This window comes from Pongo pygmaeus, chromosome 7 (genome assembly GCF_028885625.2).
Source record: "Pongo pygmaeus isolate AG05252 chromosome 7, NHGRI_mPonPyg2-v2.0_pri, whole genome shotgun sequence".
NCBI classification, from domain to species: domain Eukaryota; kingdom Metazoa; phylum Chordata; class Mammalia; order Primates; family Hominidae; genus Pongo; species Pongo pygmaeus.
In genome coordinates, this window is record NC_072380.2 from 136,328,304 (window position 1) to 136,343,311 (window position 15,008).

Consider the following 15,008-nt stretch of genomic DNA (forward strand, 5'->3'; position numbering starts at 1 on the left):
TACACACCCCAGAAGTCACATCTAGAGTTTAATGTCTCAGTGCACTTTGTTTAAAAATTCTCATTAGTATGCAAAACACAACATCTGGGATCCAAAGTAGTTTCTGAGCTGGTCTGTAACCTTGAAAACTGATTGGGATCACCAGGCAGATATTTTAAAAGTAGCAACGCCTGGGTACCACCTTCAACTAATTAAATCGGAAGCTCCAGAGGTGGGCTTCTGTAGTCTAACAAGCTTCGAAGGTGATTTAAATGTGCAGCCAGGGCTGAGAACCACTGGAGTCACAGCAGGCTCACTGCAGAGCCATTACACGGGTGATGGTCTCTGAAACCTTCTCCTGGTTGACTTGATGCTCAAGACTCACTCGATCCTCTGACCTCTGTGTGGCCTGGTTAGTCAGCACTCACCTACTCATGGTTACAAACTTCCAGTCCGACTGGCTCGGCCTCTGGAATCCTCTCCATCTCCCCAAGGGAATTTCCAAAATGTGTTGGTCTTGAGGTATGGGGTAAACTATGTTTTAAATGTCCTTCCACAAGTAGGTAAGTTGCTGCTTCTAGAGACGTGAAATCTTTAAAACACATAGCTAGAACTGTCTTTATGTCATTGGGGCTGTGTAGGGAGGGAGCAGGGCCAATGCATGTAGCTTGTAGCCAGTGAAAATGATGTAGAAATGTTATATAAACATCTTTCTAAGTTATAGTAAAAAATTTTCTGACTCTAAACATTCGTGAAATTTTCATGCTGAGTGATAAAAATGATAACATTTTGAGATAGCAGTGTTAGCCATCTCTTTTATTACCTCTGCATGTCTTTTTTTTTTTTTTTTAGAAGATGACAACCAGCACGAACATAACAGATTTTCAGAAAATGTATTTGGCTCTCAAGGCTTTGAACGTTTTTTTTTTTTTTTTTTTTTTTTTCCAAATGGCCCTTAAAATCAGTTTAGCTCCTTAGCAAAACCAGTAATCATTGTAGCATTTAAACACCATTAGGTCAAAGTAGTACGATGGGGATAATATACTGGCAAGCTACTTTGCAGAGTTGGTTTAAGGATAAGAATGTATGAGAAGTATACTGAGTTCCTAAGAAGGAAAACCTCAAAACACGGTGGCTATCATTAAAATGTTTTAAGTTCTTTATAAAAATAACATATTATTCCTCAAATTACAGAGGTCTCTAATAGTGATGGGGAAAAATTGTTCTTTGCAAAATAGAAATATTTTTCCACATTTCTGAACCTAACAACTTTGAAAGCATTCAGCAGTTTCTCTAAGATTATTTAAAGCAAAGTGCTCATGACATATTTTACAATTAGATACTCTTAGATACGTGTTCTCTGTGCTGAGTCTTAAGCAAGTGCCAGATTCACCAATTAGTTTTTTAAAAGTAGAAAACATTTTAATCAACTCAACTGAAAAGGTGTTTTAGGGGGAAATCAATAATTTTGGTAAGTGGGTAACAGTAAACATAAGTGGCTGACTTTGCACAGTAGACAGATTCTAGTGTGCAAAGTGCTTCTGTTTATATCACTGAGTTTCCCCAGCTACCCTGGGAAGTTGAGGTAAGTCATTCTTACAGAGGAGGAAACCACATCTTAGGGAGGCTGAGACAGTTTGAAATCAGTGGAGCTGGGACCTGCCCTCAGGCTATTTTACTTCAACTCCTCTGCTCACAGAGAACTCATGGTAGCAGTTAAAAGTGTAGACTCGGACTGCCCAGATTTCAAATCTTGATTTCATCCCTTTGGGATCGTGGACAAGCCATTTTATCTTACTGTACTGCCATTTGTTTAAAGAGAGATAATGAAAGCACCCATATTTTAAAGGGTTACTGAAAAGATAAAAGGTGAAAATGAACATATTGGATGAAATAGATTTTCACTATCATGATGCTTGTTCCTTTGCTTTATTTCTTGTAAAAGGAAAAGCAGGTAGAAAGGAAGACCATCTAAAAACTGACCATTTTGAAGATCAGTTTGTAATAAGACATCAGATCTAAGTATCTTCCTCTAATACCTAGAAGATGGAAACTATTTGTATTCTTAGCAATGGAAGTTTCCAGATCATCCTGAGCCCATTTCCAACCAGCCTAGAGTAGTCTGTGGGCCCTAGGAGGACTAGGTGACCTCCGTGAACTTGCAGAGTCACACTGAATGGCATGGCATGAACATTTCACCCAAGGTCTCTTATTTTTATCCCTTTTGGATTGGAAGAAGAGCTTAGCCAAAGAGCGAATAGATCTGCTCATGTGGTCACAGGCTCAGCTCACAGCTCCTAACCTGCTTCTTGCAGGCCTGCGTTTTTATCAGGTCACTTTGGACAGCCAAGCCTGCATCTGCCCAGATGACAGGTGAAGGATCCAGGCCTCAAGGGGCCTTGAATGTCATCACCCTGGCTGAGCCTCTGTAATCATCTGACTCAGTGACATGGCACCAAGAAGCACAACAACCCAGGAAAAAGACAATAAAAACCAAACCAACCACACCCACAGGGGGAAAATTCCCTCCTACTTCTGAGCCTAAAACCCAAATAGCTGCTACCTCCCAGGTTGACTGCTGACAAAAATACACAAGGGAGCTTTGGAGGGCAGGCAGGGGGAACAAAATAATAAACCAATTAAAAATAATAACGTGACAGTCATGGTTAAGCTGATTTGCTTTACTACCTTCATCTTTAATATTTTGCTCATTAACTTTTTCTTTTTTGAGACAGTCTCACACCGTCACCCAGGCTGGAGTGCAATGGCGCCATCTCGGCTCACGGCAACCTCCGCCTCCTGGATTCAAGCGATTCTTCTGCCTCAGCCTCCCGAGTAGCTGGGATTACAGGTGCCCACCACCACACCTGGATAATTTTTTTTTGTATTTTTAGTAGAGACGGGGTTTCACTATGTTGGCCAGGCTGGTCTCGAACTCCTGACCTCATGATCTGCTTGTCTCAGCCTCCCAAAGTGCTGGGATTACAGGCGTGAGCCAACGCACCCAGCCTTTTTTTTTTTTTTTCCTCAAAATACGGTTTAAAATGGAAAGCAACAGATCCAGTCAGATTTTTTGTGTTTTTTTTCCTCAAAATACGGTTTAAAATGGAAAGCAACAGATCCAGTCAGTTTTTTTTTTAAGATGGAGTCTCACTCCTGTTGCCCAGGCTGGAGTGCAATGGCGTGATCTCAGCTCACTGCCATGTCTGCCTCCCGGGTTCAAGCGATTCTCCTGCCTCAGCCTCCCGAGTAGCTAGGATTACAGGCACCCATTTTGAACCACGCCCGGTTAATTTTCTTGTATTTTTGGTAGAGACAGGGTTTCACCATGTTGTCCAGGCTGGTCTCAAACTCCTGACCTCAGGTGATCCACCTGCTTCGGCCTCCCAAAGTGCTGGGATTACAGGTGTGAGCCACCACGCCCGGCCAAAATAGGCAGTTTTAAGCTTTAGGTGGACATGGGACTGAATACTGTTATCACATGGGGGTGGAAGGGAACCACAGGCACAAAACATGGAGGTGCTTTAACTCATCCAGTTTTGTGGCCTCAACTGAGAATGCCTTGGGGGTCCCCCAGAGTCAGCTGAAGTAGGACAAGAGGGAGACAGTGAGAACAGTCAGAGATGCAGGGTTTTGAAACAGTCCAAAGTGCTTTAGGGCTTGCTTCCTGCTGAATTCTCTCTTGCTAAGGCTGTTGCCAGGGCCAGCGTTGCCTGTGACACGTTCCCATGTATCCACAGGGTGGGCTCGGAAGGGGCTTGGTGTGAAATTTCACTTGAAGAGACTGGCTCTTTAACCGACTCACTGGGGTATTATGGCGGCCCCTGCCCGTCCTGGCCAATCTCAGGGACATCCTAGTAGGACCCACTTAAGAACCTGAAGTATGCTGGGGAAGAATGAGATTGAGGGGTCTGTTTTCTGCTTGCCTCAAAATTCTTAGGGTCCTAAGAAGTTATTTTTTGGGGAAACTACTTCAAGACAACCCAAAGAGATGATTCAACTTAGGAAAGAGCCTGGATGAGCCTTTAGGCACTTGAGACTTACCCGGACCACGTAGTTAAATCTTCTGGAATCCAGAATGGCAGTTGAGAAGTCCAGTCTGTTGAAAGCTTCCCCCAGGGTGCAATATCCATGGCGCTGAACGTGAAAACAAAGGCACAGAAGTTACTCCTGCCATGCAGAGGTCATCCAAGTAAGAATGAGCCAGTTAGAACAACCCAACTGGATTTTGCCAAATGAGCTTGATGCCTGTCTTAGGTGACCTGGGGTGCTGGCTTCTTTCCTGTACCCACAAGCCCTTGAGAGCCACCAAGATGGGTAACACAGCCAGCAGCTGCCTCAGTCAGCCCCTCACATGTTAAACACCCCCTTTTCGTGACTTGTACCATTTGGGACCTTGCTTATGATTTTTCCACATATTAGTCTGGAAAAATCATAACTAATTGCTTATTAAGGAAAGACTGGGAGCAGGGTACGGGATATGGGAGGCCATGATGGTTGGTGACTGTAAGGTACTCCTGGGAGGAGAATTAGACCTACCTGCGCCAACTGTGTCACCACCTTGCCTTATACCAATAGTGCTTTTCTCACTGTGATCATCAGAAGTGTTTATAAGGTTTTGGGAGGAAGCAAAAGAAGTTTTGATCTTTTAATCTATGAACACAGAGGGAATTGGGAGTATAAAGTCCCAGCTCTGCTCTGAGTATCTGGGTGGTCTTGGGAATTATCAGTGACCCCCTCTGGACCTCAAATCACAGAGGGGACTAGATGTTCACTGAGGTCCCTGACAGTCATAGAAATTCTTTCATATTGCCTGTATCCTAGTTATTTTAGCAAATGCTTGTGCAGAGAGAAAATATACATAAAAGGGCTTTATAAAGTACCATACAAATGTAGTTATTATAATGTCTTGTCCCCTCCCACATCACACTGAGCAGGCACTGAAAACTTCTACTATATTTAGTGATTAGCCCTTCCAGGACTGAAATTTAACTGAGTTGAAGTCCAAAGAGATCTTAGAACAAAAGGGAGACCTTGCCCTGAGGCAAAACCCAGGACAATATAATAATATGGTTGAGATGGGCATGTCAATCTTTATAAAGCACTTTTACATACATAATCTCATTGAACGACTAGAGGGTCCACCTAGTGACTTTTGCTTCTTTCTCTCTCTGTTCTAAACTCTGATGGTTGGCTAAATAATAGACTAATAGCTGCCATCTCCCACATCCAAGAAGACTCTCATGATCTGAAGTAATTTCCCTCCCTACCATATCCCTCCCTGCGCTATCAGGAAGGGATAAGGTTCAGTATAACTTAGTAAATGAATGGGATGCTCACCTCTTTAGTACTTCCTTTGTGAACATAGATCCATTTTTCTTGGTGGAAATCTACAGAGACAAAAAGAATACACAGCTTTAACATCTGCAACATGCTCAAGATTTAAGACATTTCATTTATTCCAAAGTTTTAAAAGTTTTGACAAAAAAGATAAGGACTCTACTGACAACCGAAGAAGTTTCAAGTGCTTAATTTCTGCAGTGTAGAAATACTGGGGCTATAAGTTGCTTTGTCTGAAGCACTCTAAATCTTTGATAGCCATATTTCATATACAAAGCTCCAAACTATCATTATTTTTTCTAAAACTCTATGCCATAAGAAATTACAGGCCAGATGCAGTGGCTCATGCCTGAAATCTCAGCACTGTGGGAGGTTGAGGCAGGCAGATCACTAGAAGTCAGGAGTTCGAGACCAGCCTGGCCAACGTGGTGAAACCCCATTTCTTCTAAAAATACAAAAATTAGCCAGGCGTGGTGGCGGGCACCTGTAATCCCAGCTACTTGGGAGGTTGAGGTAGGAGAATCACTTGAACCCGGGAGGCGGAGGTTGCCGTGAGCCGAGATTGTGCCACTGCACTCCAGCCTGGGTGACAGAGCGAGACTCTGTCCCCCCCAAAAAATGAAATTAGGCTTTGACAGACTGAGTTACATGCTGTGAACAGAGGGGGGTGGATCGCTTGAGCCCTGGAGTTTGAGACCAGCCTGGGCAACATGGCGAAACCCCGTCTCTACTAAAACACAAAAATTAGCCGGGTATGGTGGCAGGTGCTTGTAATCCCAGCTACTTAGGAGGCTGAGGCACGAGAATCGCTTAAACCCGAGAGTTGGAGGTTGCAGTGAGCTAGGATCATGCCACTGACTCCAGCCTGGGTGACAGAGCAAAACTCTGTCTCAAAAAACAAAAACAAACAAACAAACAAAAAACACCAAAAAAAAAAAAAAAACCCTAATACTCAAGTACAAATTTATTTTAAATGCCAAACCTGAAACTTATATAAGTCCATGAAAATCAAACAGATAACATGAGGAAAACATGCATTACAGATAAAATAACCTGTATGTAATTCCTGCTATTAATACAACTTTATATTCTCTGCTGATACTTACAAATAGTATCTAGAAATGTTAATAGGATTTATACAAGGAAAGAGGGAGAAAAATCTGTTTTCAAAGCCTCAAAACAGTTCACAATAAAAGTACATACTGGAACTGATTCAGCTGACCACATCACTGTAAAATAACCTATGTCAAATACAAATGACTAGCAGGAAAAAAAGGCCCTCAACTAGCAACTGACTTACAAACAAGACTATAAAGAACATGTTAGTCTTGCTTGTAAAATGCACAGCCAGGTTTCTGAGTGCTAAGATCTCAGTAACCTTTGTCAGTGACACACAGTAAAACACTGAGGCAGATGTGTGACAGGTGTTATTTTTTTTTTCATCCAAGGACCAATCATAACTATCTTCAAACAGCTTTTTTCTGAAGTTCAAAACAAATGGCTTACACTGAGTTTTGGTTTTGCTATTCAGCATGTCCTTCTTTCTCTTCTTGGCTGCAACATCATAGTTCAGGCTGTTGAAAAGATTCTCCTTATTGTATACCTCCTTGTTGCAGTAACTATGAATAACAGAAGACAAAGAGGATGAGCTGTAACAGCTATACATGAACCTGAGCTGTTTCTATAAATAACTCACTGAGTTACAAGACAAACAAACATACAGGCTTCTCAAACAAAATAAAACAATAAAATGATCACTCAAAAAAAAAAAAGTCTATACAGTCACAGGCTTCTCCTTTAGGATGAAACAGGTTCACATCTGTGCGGAAGGCAGGGATGGGAGCTTCTACTTCTTTTGAATTCCCTAACAGTGCCTTGCATTGTAATTTGACACACAGCACTCTACTCTTCAACTAAGAGCAATGCAGAGCACTACAATATTACTTTAAACAAAAATGATGAATGGGGGGAGGGGTGATTACTGGTATCGCTGTACTACATAATGCCTTCATTTTGTAAAAGCATCTACCCCAAGCTGCTGCTGCTTCTTTAAAAAAAAAAAAGTTTCATTGAGATAAACTTCACACACCATACAATTCATCCATTTAAAGTATACTTAAGCTGCTTTTAAGTAGCATCCTTCTAACATGTCTTTAAAACACGATCACGTTTACAAAAATCTGACTTATAAACTCCATTTCTAGGAGATGCTTTGGGTATAGTGCTAGTTGCTTAGGTTTTATGTAGTGCCTTGACTAAAACACACTAGGCATCATGCTGCGAGGTGAAGACTTTGGGTCTTGACTATACAAGGTAAACTTATAATTGATAAATTTATAAGGGCTGAACAGACATTGGACGTACCTGCCTAATTCACAGGTCACTGAAGGATGCGCAGGCTCATCTCGGGCCCGGCACTTATTTCCCTCAGTGGGCAGAGCAATCATTTGAGGGGTAATGAACTATTCTACTATACAACGTAACTTCAAAGTAAATCTCTGAATAATTTCCACAGAAGGAATGCAGGAGAAATACTGAGGTATGATAAGATAGGTTCCCTAACTCCCTCAACCCCCACAAAGTATATAAAACAGGATTTATAATGCCAACTGGTAAAACATAAATTAGGGTTTTTCTTTTTTGCTATACCACTGATATTTTATACTCCTTTAATGTTCTGAGTTTCTCTGCTGAATTTAAAATGTAATTTGATTTACATCTTTTTCGGATATACATCTGTTGGGTACAATTATGTACATCTGCACTTCTCTATTTCCTTGGCATTGTGTAAATGGTAGAAGAGAAAAGATTTGAAGCAACTTCTAGTATCTTTTTGTTATTAATACAATAGTCTCTCAAGTAGCACTTCGGCCTGTATAAGTATCTTGCTAATATGCTTACATGTGACATCTCCAACAATATACTCAGTGTTGCTTTTCTGGACCCTTAAGGACAAACATGATAAACAATCATTTGTTAATCTTCCTTCATAAGGCCCTGCTTAATACCATTTATTGAGTTTCCTACTAAACTCAATAGCCTTCTCCTTTTCATTCAGGGAAACAGGATATTTTTAGGTTTCAGATAGAGTCCTGAAGAAATGTCCTCTCAGAGGCACCTTCAAAAGCAAGCCAAGGATGAGTGTTTTGGGCCAGGCTTTGTATAACACATGAGTGTGTTTCTGTCTATTTGCATGACTCTAGGGGTACAGAATCACTGACCAGCTGATTATCTGCTCCAAGGTCAGAAGGAAAAGAGGGACAGAACAAAGAATAGAACTGAATTCCTGAGGCTAACTTAAGACATTTCAATCAACGTTGAGAAAAACAGCAAACGATGGAAGGTCATTTGAGTGGTCCATGATGTACCACAGCTGAGAACAGCTTTAGAAAGCAAAGCTAGAACATTTTGTGTGCAAAAATACCACATGAAGGCTTACTTAGAAAGAACACACACAACCCCCACAAACAACAAAAACCTACAGTATAAATTCCACATGTAGAGAATCATAAAATGAGGTTGTCTTATTCTCAACATTTAAGGTTCAGTAGCAGATTTTCCGAGCCTGGGCCATAGATTGTGATCATTACTTAGCAAGTTCAAATATTTAGATTTCATCTTATTCTTTTCCAATTGAAAAGGTTCTTTAAAGGAATTGGAGCACTCACTTTCCTCAGAAGCTACAATAACCTGCTTTAAGCCTGAGTGACTCATTTCAAAAGCTAGTTTAGAAAGAATTTTACATAATTGATGATCTTCTCTCACTGTAGAATGTAGAAAAGTTTTAACCAAAGAGAAACCCTATATTTTCACTTGGTATTAGGTTTTAGATTCCGGAGGAAGGGCCTGGAAAGAAGGGCTATGGGGTTTATTTGTGTTGCCTACTTATATGTTTTCTTTTAAGCAATAATATATTCAGTTAGAGGCTATTTTGAGAGTTCAATTGTGTCCTTTTCAAGAAAATGCAAAGCCAATGGAAAATTACAACTGAAATTTTTGAAAAGAAAAACCACCACCATTTAGGAATTGGAGCACTGGATTTTTTTTTTTAAAATAAGCAAAACCATCTCAACGAGGCTGCTTTCTTCACTAAATTCAATAATAGCCAGCAAGTTGCTATTTTGTAGTCACTATTTACTAATCTTGATTTTTATAGGTACAGGCCTAGAATAAGAAAAAGATCCACTCCACAGCCCCACGTTACCACATACCAAGATACTTTAAGGCAACTTTTAAAAAATGTAGAAAAAATTCAAAATCAGACCATAAATAAGTCTGTTTTGGCAGCAGATAAAGAAGGGAATGAAAAAAAATAAAGCCCTATTTCTCATTTCATTTGCAATAAAAACCATTTAAGAAAGCTGTGACGTGCCCCCAGAGGCTTAATTGTAGTTATATAGCCTGACTAAAGCCAGTAGAGATTTCTACACCAATTTACTGACGCATTTCTAGATCGCCACACTCACAAGGCTGGCACCCGGAATGCTCTGGTGAAACAAACAGCCTAGTGTATAACGCTCATAGAACAGTGTCTTGCACACAGTAAGCACTCATAAAATCTTAACTATTATTTTTATCCAGGCACCAAGGTAAACTTCCTGCTTCCGGGTCCAGCCTTAGCTATACAGTAAAGCAACATTTGAGTCAGTCTTCAATTACAGAAGTGTAGGCTTAGAAAAGAGTGGCAGAGGCTCAGACAGCTTGGGTTACTCATCCTGGGGGTGGGCGGTGAGGGGGTGGTTGCTGAGGAGGGCTGTGCGGGTGCCTGAACCACCACTTCCTTGAAGCATTCTTGGATCATCCCAATTCACGCCAAGCTCTTTCCTTGCATTTTAGATCTGCCCCAGCATATTTAACACTTGCCATTCCCCTTCTATTTTATATAATTTCAACATTTTTGAGAAGGGGTCCTGCTTTAAGCTTATCTGAAATCCTCCCATGATGTCACTCCTGGACGCATGGCTGGGACTGGATTTGTAACATTCTACACTAGAGAAGGCTGGAGTCCTAGACCACAGAGAAGATGGCCAGCTGAGTCCATAATAGGTGTGCTGTGTGGCCAAGACTTGGTCAACACGAAACAATAACCCCAGACTGAAAACCGCCAAATGCATCCTTCATCCTGGGCTCTTGTTTGGGCCGCTTGCAGAATGGTCCGTGGAATTAGAGAAGTCAGTCTACCATGTCTCTGTAGTTCTCTGTTTCACGGTCCCTCCCCGCTTAAGGGCCTGCCTTTTGTTTTCTCATAACAGGAGAGGCATTCAGCTTCACCTGTGTAGGCAGGCACGCAGCCCAAACCTGACATCACGGGGAAACGTCACCAAGACCAAAAACAGTGAGGATATTTGAGATGACAAACCCAGACCACAGAAGGCATACTGCTTTTAAGAAGTTGCAGGCTTCTCATGCTAAGCAGGGAAGGGATTGTTTACAGTTGCTGGAAAAAAAAAAAAATACCCTGCAAACAAACAGCCAGCTGCTTTGCTAGGAGGCTACCAAATGATTCCTAAACACTGACTCAAAGGACCACAGGTGGTCAGTATATCAATGACTATTTGCGGTAATGATGATGGATGTGACAGCTCCAGCTCAGGTGTGAAATGGGAAGAAAAAGAGGCTCATGAACGGGACACGGGGGGTGGGGGGTGTGCAGGAAGCCACCCGATTCCAGCTCAGTCTAAACTTTTGTGGTAAGTTAAGACCATCTTCAGGTCTTCCATACTGTGAAGACAGAGATACTACTATTTCTAAAGGAGAGTGACACCAGTTTCTCTCCTGATGCCGGTATAGGGTATTTTAAAACAAATTTTAAATTTTTATTTATTTTTAGAGACAGGGTCTCGCTCTGTGGCCCAGGCTGAAGTGCAGTGGCACAGTCATGACTCGCTGCAGCCTTGAACTTCTGGGCACAAGCGATCCTCCCACCTCAGCCTCCCGAGTAGGGTGAGTATTAATACGACCCTATATTTTAAATCTTCTCCTGCTGAACTCAATCATCTGTTCTCCACTGAGGAGCATCCTGCAATTATATTTGGGTGAGCGGCTCTAACATGACTCTTGAGACCCTTTCTGCACTTTTGTAGAAAGAACCTGAACTTGTATACAGAAATAAAGTACCAACATATTAGATCATTGTCCTTAGGAACAAGGAGGAAGGAAGGAAGTTTCCCATTTTGTTGAGGGAGAATAATTTAGGCATAATTGGTAACTCCAGTCGATAAAAGACATAGTCTGTCAATAGTAGTTGGTTTTACTTTCCTGTAAATAAATTACCTGATTTTATGTAAATAAGATTTCCTTATGGTGGTCCCTAAACTCCCCTGGGACTGCCTCCAAATAACTCCAACGTAAATGGTTATATGCTGGCGGTTAATACGCTCAAGTCTCTCCGGACAGACCCCCAGAATTAAATAATGTCTTTCTTTACATTGTGAGACAATGTGAATTTGATGCATTCCAAATCGCAAACAAATGGGAGGCACGGGAGGTCAAGCTGCCAAAATAACCACATTTTCTTGATAGTTTTCTCAAAATTTATTGCCAATGCTTCATCCAAGCAACGACTGGTATATCTCAGTAAGCGGGAACCTGGCCCAGAAACAGAATTCTCCATTGAAGTCAATTTAAGGGTGCAGGGGCTCATGGTTTTAACCAAAGGTGGCAGGAAAAGGCTCCCAAGGGTGACTCTGGCTGCACCAGTCCATTCTGGAATCACTTTCATCGCCCCCAACGCTCACCGGGCTAAATGCTAAGAGTCTCTGAAAGGTCAGGGGCTGAGAAATTCCAGGTTACCTGACTTACTAGCCGGCGCTGGCGTCGTTAGCCAAGCTGAGCGGGGAGCGCAGCGGACCTCAGGTTTCCCACCAGACCACACAGCTCAGGTGAGACCTCGAATCCAGAGGCTCACCGGGGCCAGGCAGGCTTTTCGCAGCTCACAGGCACCCCTGGAAACGGAGTGCACTCTATACAAAGCAGACCGACCGAGAGGGCCACGGAGGAAACAGGTGCAAGAGCCTTGTCCTCCCAGAAGCAGAGCTCTTGTGGGTTTCATCCCCTGCCCCGTTCCCTCCTTTGCACCTCTGCAGCCCCAAGCCTCCACCGCTCGCAAGTCCGCCCAGTAAGCGGCTGCCCCAGGGACCATCTGGCCGTCCCTTTCTGGTTACTCATCCTCCCGGCCACTTCGTGGTTGCCCGTGCCTGAGCAGGGCCTGGAAGCGCTCCAGGCGGGACCTGCGTCGGATCCCGTCACCCGTCGCGTCCACAGCGCTTGGGCGCTGGGAGCCGGGCCACCCCGCGGTGAAGGGTTTCAACCCACCCGCCCGCGCCCCCACACGGGCAAAGTGCGCGACTCCGGTGTCCTTAAAGGAGGGACCACTAAAGCGAGCGTTTGGGGACACGATCCGCGAATGTCATCAGACTCTCAGAGGGACCAGGTGTTCTGTAAGGAGTCGTGTCCACTTGGAGACACTGACCTTGAACAATAAGAGAAACCGAATTCCCTGTCTCCGGTGGTCCGAAGACCTCTACAGAAATCGGGCCCCGCAGTCCCACCCTCCGGGTCAGGGTCTCCCTCCTCAGCCCGCTCCAGCCCTGCCTGCCCCTCATTCGCCGTCCCTGCGCCCCCCAGACCAGCCCGGGTCAGTTTCGCCGGGGCTGGAAGTTGGTAGCGGGTCCCCTCACCTGCTGAGGTCGCTCACGAAACTGCCGCTCTTCTCATCCAGGAAGCGCTTCCAGCCGTCGGCCGTCTTCACCCAGCTCTGCCCGGGGGACCGCCAGTCCTGCCCGAGGAATGGCATGGCACCGCGAGCGGACTGGACGGAGGCGGAGACGGGGCCGGCCTGGTGGCCTCGGGGACGCGCCACCCGGGGCGGATGCTCGGGGTGCAGGGGCCCGCGACGGGGGCGGCGGGGCGGCGGGAACGGCGCGGGGCACCCTGTGGGGCGGCAAGCGCGGACAGGGTCTCAAGCGCTGCAGGCTCCGGGAGTGCTGCGCGGCAGTAGCTGCGGCAGTATTTATCCCCGCCGCCGGCCTCGGCTCTTTGTTGCCGGAAGAGCCGCCTGCTCTTAGCCCGGCCCCCCGGCCCGGAGGCCACGTGGCTTTGTTTATGGGCTCGGCTTGTTTTCCGAGGCGCCTGCGGCTCACGCTCCCTTCCCGGTTGCACAACCGCGCCGGTGGAAACTTGAAGCGGTGCTGCCAGGCCGGGTCCCCCGCCGCCCCTGGCACCTCCGCGCGCCCTCCCCGTTCCCAGGACACTGTCGTCCCAAAGCGAGGCCCGGCGCTCGGAAAGCTGCGCCCCGGTCTCCTGCAGCTCCCGGGCTGACGAGGTGCAGGGAGGAGGCCGGAGCGGCGTCTGGGTCCCTGCAGGGTGGGCGTGGGGAGAAGGGCCAGCCCCCCTCCTGCCCCCGAGCTGTCAGATCCGCAGCCAGATCAGCCTCCCGGGCCGTCGGCAGAGCTGGGGCCGGCACCGCGCGGCCCGGCGGAGAGTAGGGGGCGCAGCCTCCTGACCTCTCTCACTGCCCCAACCCCGCCCTAGCGCGCGGGGGTTAGAGCGGGGGAGGAGGGACAGCCTCCCAGCCCTCCAGGCCCCTTAGCTGTCACTAACCAGTCCTCCGTCAGGCCTGCCCCTGGGGCAGCAAAGGAGGGGAAGGAGAGGAAGCCCCGAGAGGTATCTGGTTCCCGCAGGTTGGGAGTGGAGAAAAAGAACAGCGTCCCTATCCTACCCGAACACTCTAAGAGAGGGGTTAAATGATGTACCCAGGGCCAATGCTACGGTACAATCTGAAACTACCCTGTTTGCTTTTACTTTTTGTTGTTGTTATAACAATCTACCCCTGTCTGCAGTGGGAACTCCATGAGAGCTGGTCTGTCTTGTTCCGGAGGCATTTCAGCCCCTGCACCCTGCCAGGCCCAGTGCAGGCCTTCAACAACTATTTGTGTGAATAAGTGAATGGATACGGGAGGCTGCTGGCATGAGGGTGGCTTCTTGCCCTTCATCACCTCTGGTTATGATGCTTTACAGCCTGGTCTATTTGGCAATTAGTTTGTACAGGACAGCAGCAGCAGAGTAAAAATCCCATGCTCAAGCATTAGCTTCAAACTTGATTCTTCCATACTCCTTTCTCTGCAGCCATCAATATCATCTCGTCCATTGACTCGGTGTAATCTTTAAGGCTCAGGCAAAGAAATTGTGTGTACCCTATGAGGCTACATGTTGGACTGGGAAGATGTTTTTAATAAAGTTTGTTTTCAAGTAGCCAGAGCTTTCTGATTTAGATTTCCCACCGTAAATAATTTATTAGTGTAGTAATAGTAAAAAAAGCTTGTAAAAACATTGAAGAAGTCCCAAACAAATGTTAAACACTGTGATGGTGCTAACAAATGAGGCAGTGTTGGGTCTGGTCTCTGTTGGAGGGAATTGGTATCTGCGTAATTAAGGGATGTGATTATTATTATTATTATTTTTGAGACAGGGTCTCATTGTGTCACCCAGGCTAGAGTGAGTGATCATGGCTCACTGTAGCTTCAGCCTCCCCAGCTCAAGAGATCCTCCCACCGCAGCCCCGGTCTCCAGTAGCTGGGACTACAGGCACTCACCACCGCACCAGGCTAATTTTTTATATTTTTTGTAGAGATAGGGTTTTGCCATCTTGCCCAGGCTAGTCTTAAACTCCTGGGCTCAAGTGATCCTCC

General features: G+C 45.2%; 1 protein-coding gene across 1 annotated transcript in view; it reads right to left on the bottom strand.

Annotated features, from left to right (window-relative positions):
- Nucleotides 1–13,820, bottom strand: part of FBXO32 (F-box protein 32) — a 38,650-nt gene extending 24,830 nt beyond the window's left edge. Inside the window, exons 1-4 of the mRNA XM_054498774.2 lie at nucleotides 12,999–13,820; nucleotides 6,826–6,938; nucleotides 5,320–5,369; nucleotides 4,024–4,116 (exon numbers count right to left, since the gene is read on the bottom strand). Coding sequence (XP_054354749.1) covers nucleotides 4,024–4,116; nucleotides 5,320–5,369; nucleotides 6,826–6,938; nucleotides 12,999–13,114 — 372 coding nt within the window. The 5' untranslated portion in view covers nucleotides 13,115–13,820. The remainder of the gene's footprint in view (nucleotides 1–4,023; nucleotides 4,117–5,319; nucleotides 5,370–6,825; nucleotides 6,939–12,998) is intronic.
- Between the last annotated feature and the right edge of the window lie 1,188 nt (nucleotides 13,821–15,008).